Genomic DNA, 1,877 nt, shown 5'->3' with positions numbered 1-1,877 from the left:
TGCCCCTGGATCCCTGGCGGTGCCCAAGGCCAGGCTGGACACTGGGGCTGGGAGCAGCCTGGGACAGTGGGAGGTGTCCCTGCCCATGGAATGGATGAGCTTGAAGGTCCCTCCATCCCAAGATTCTGTAATTCCATGTTTCCCTAATTCCATAATTCCCTGATACCACGTGGATTTTGGCACCAGCACAGCAGTTCCAGAGCCCCAGCCCATTCCCCGTTCCCCACCAGTTTAACCAGTCCAGCGTTCTCCCAGTGCCAGCAGAGCCCCGCACAGCGGCCGCAGCCCGGATTTATTTCCGCCACCAAAGGCACTTGGCAGGGACGGGAGGGGACACGGAGGGGACACGGAGCCACCTCAGGGCACCACGTGCCACCACTTGAAGGCGAAGGGCTTGCGGCGCACGTTGGTGCCGCAGTGCACCTCGCCCAGCAGCACGTGGTAGGAGAAGAAGTCGTCGATGAAGGTGCAGGAGAGGCCCAGCGGCTCCAGCAGCTCCCGCACGCGCTGCTCCAGGCAGCAGCGCCCGCCCACCACGGGCCCGAAGGGCTTGGGGATGCCCAGGTGCCGGCCCAGCACCAGCATGTTCACCTGGAGCAGCACAGGGAGTCCAGCAGGGAGCGGCCGGGGACGTCCCCAGCCCATCAGGGGCATCCGCATCCCATCAGAGCACATCCCAGCCCCAATCCCATCAGGGCACATCCCGATCCCATCAGGGCACATCCCAGCCCATCAGGGGCATCCCCATCCCATCAGGACACATCCCAGCCCCAATCCCACCAGGGGACATCCCGATTGCATCAGGGCACATCCCCATCCCATCAGGGGACATCCCAATCCCATCAGGGAACATTCCAGCCCAGGGACACCCCCATCCCATCAGGGGCATCCCCATCCCATCAGGGCACATCCCGATTCCGTCAGGGGACATCCCCACCCCGATCCCATCAGGGAACATCCCAGCCCAGGGGCATCCCAATCCCATCAGGGAACATCCCAGCCCATCAGGGGACATCCTGGCCCCAATTCCATCAGAGCACATCCCGATCCCATCAGGGCACATCCCAACCCCAATCCCATCAGAGCACATCCCGATCCCATCAGGGCACATCTCAACCCCAATCCCATCAGAGCACATCCCGATCCCACCAGGGGACATCCTGGCCCCAATCCCACCAGGGCACATCCTGGCTGTGATCCCGTCAGGGAACATCCCAACCCCAATCCCATCAGGGAATATCCCGGCCCTGATCCCCATCAGGGAACATCCCAGCCCAGGGACATCCTGGTCCCAGTCCTACCCCAGAGAGCATCCCAGCCTCATCCTGGCCTGGAGACATCCCAGCCCAATCCTATCAGGGAACATCCCGGCCCGGGGAGATCCCGGACCCCATTGCACCCTGGGGAGCATCGCGGCTCAATCCCATCAGGGAACATCCAGCCCCAATCCCATCCCGGGGAAACCCCGATCCCCTCAGGGGACATCCCAGCCCTGATCCCACCATGGAACATCCTGGCCCCAACCCCAATCCCGACCCCGATCCCAGCCCGGCTGCTACCATGTCCGGGAAGAAGGCCTCGGCCTCCGAGTCGGCGTTGCTCTGGAAGAGCTGCGGGATGTCCAGGATGTCCGGCTCGGCCAGGCCCAGCGAGCGCTTCAGGATGTCCCGGTTCCAGCTGATGCAGCTCTGGGAGCCACCGGGGAGGGACGGTCAGCGGGACAGGGAGGGCAGGGAGGGACAGGAGAGGGACAGCGGGGTGGGGAGATGGAGGGACAAAAGGATGGAGAAATGGAGGGACAAAGTGGGGGGAAAGGGATGGAGGGACAAGGAGGTGGACAATGGGATGGGGAGATGGAGGGACAAAGGGAGGGAAAG

The 1,877-nt window shown here is 63.5% G+C and overlaps 1 protein-coding gene across 1 annotated transcript in view; it reads right to left on the bottom strand.

The window, feature by feature from the left end:
- Window positions 1-265: 265 nt before the first annotated feature.
- Window positions 266-1,877, bottom strand: part of LOC102037845 (protein-arginine deiminase type-4) — a 36,667-nt gene continuing 35,055 nt past the window's right edge. Inside the window, exons 25-26 of the mRNA XM_031062977.1 lie at window positions 1,560-1,688; window positions 266-591 (exon numbers count right to left, since the gene is read on the bottom strand). Of these exons, the coding sequence (XP_030918837.1) occupies window positions 358-591; window positions 1,560-1,688 (363 nt within the window). The 3' untranslated portion in view covers window positions 266-357. The remainder of the gene's footprint in view (window positions 592-1,559; window positions 1,689-1,877) is intronic.

The sequence above is a fragment of the Geospiza fortis genome, unplaced genomic scaffold (assembly GCF_000277835.1).
Source record: "Geospiza fortis unplaced genomic scaffold, GeoFor_1.0 scaffold4, whole genome shotgun sequence".
Classification (NCBI taxonomy): Eukaryota; Metazoa; Chordata; class Aves; order Passeriformes; family Thraupidae; genus Geospiza; species Geospiza fortis.
Note: the sequence above shows the minus strand (reverse complement) of the source record. Positions and strands in the feature narration are given on the sequence as shown.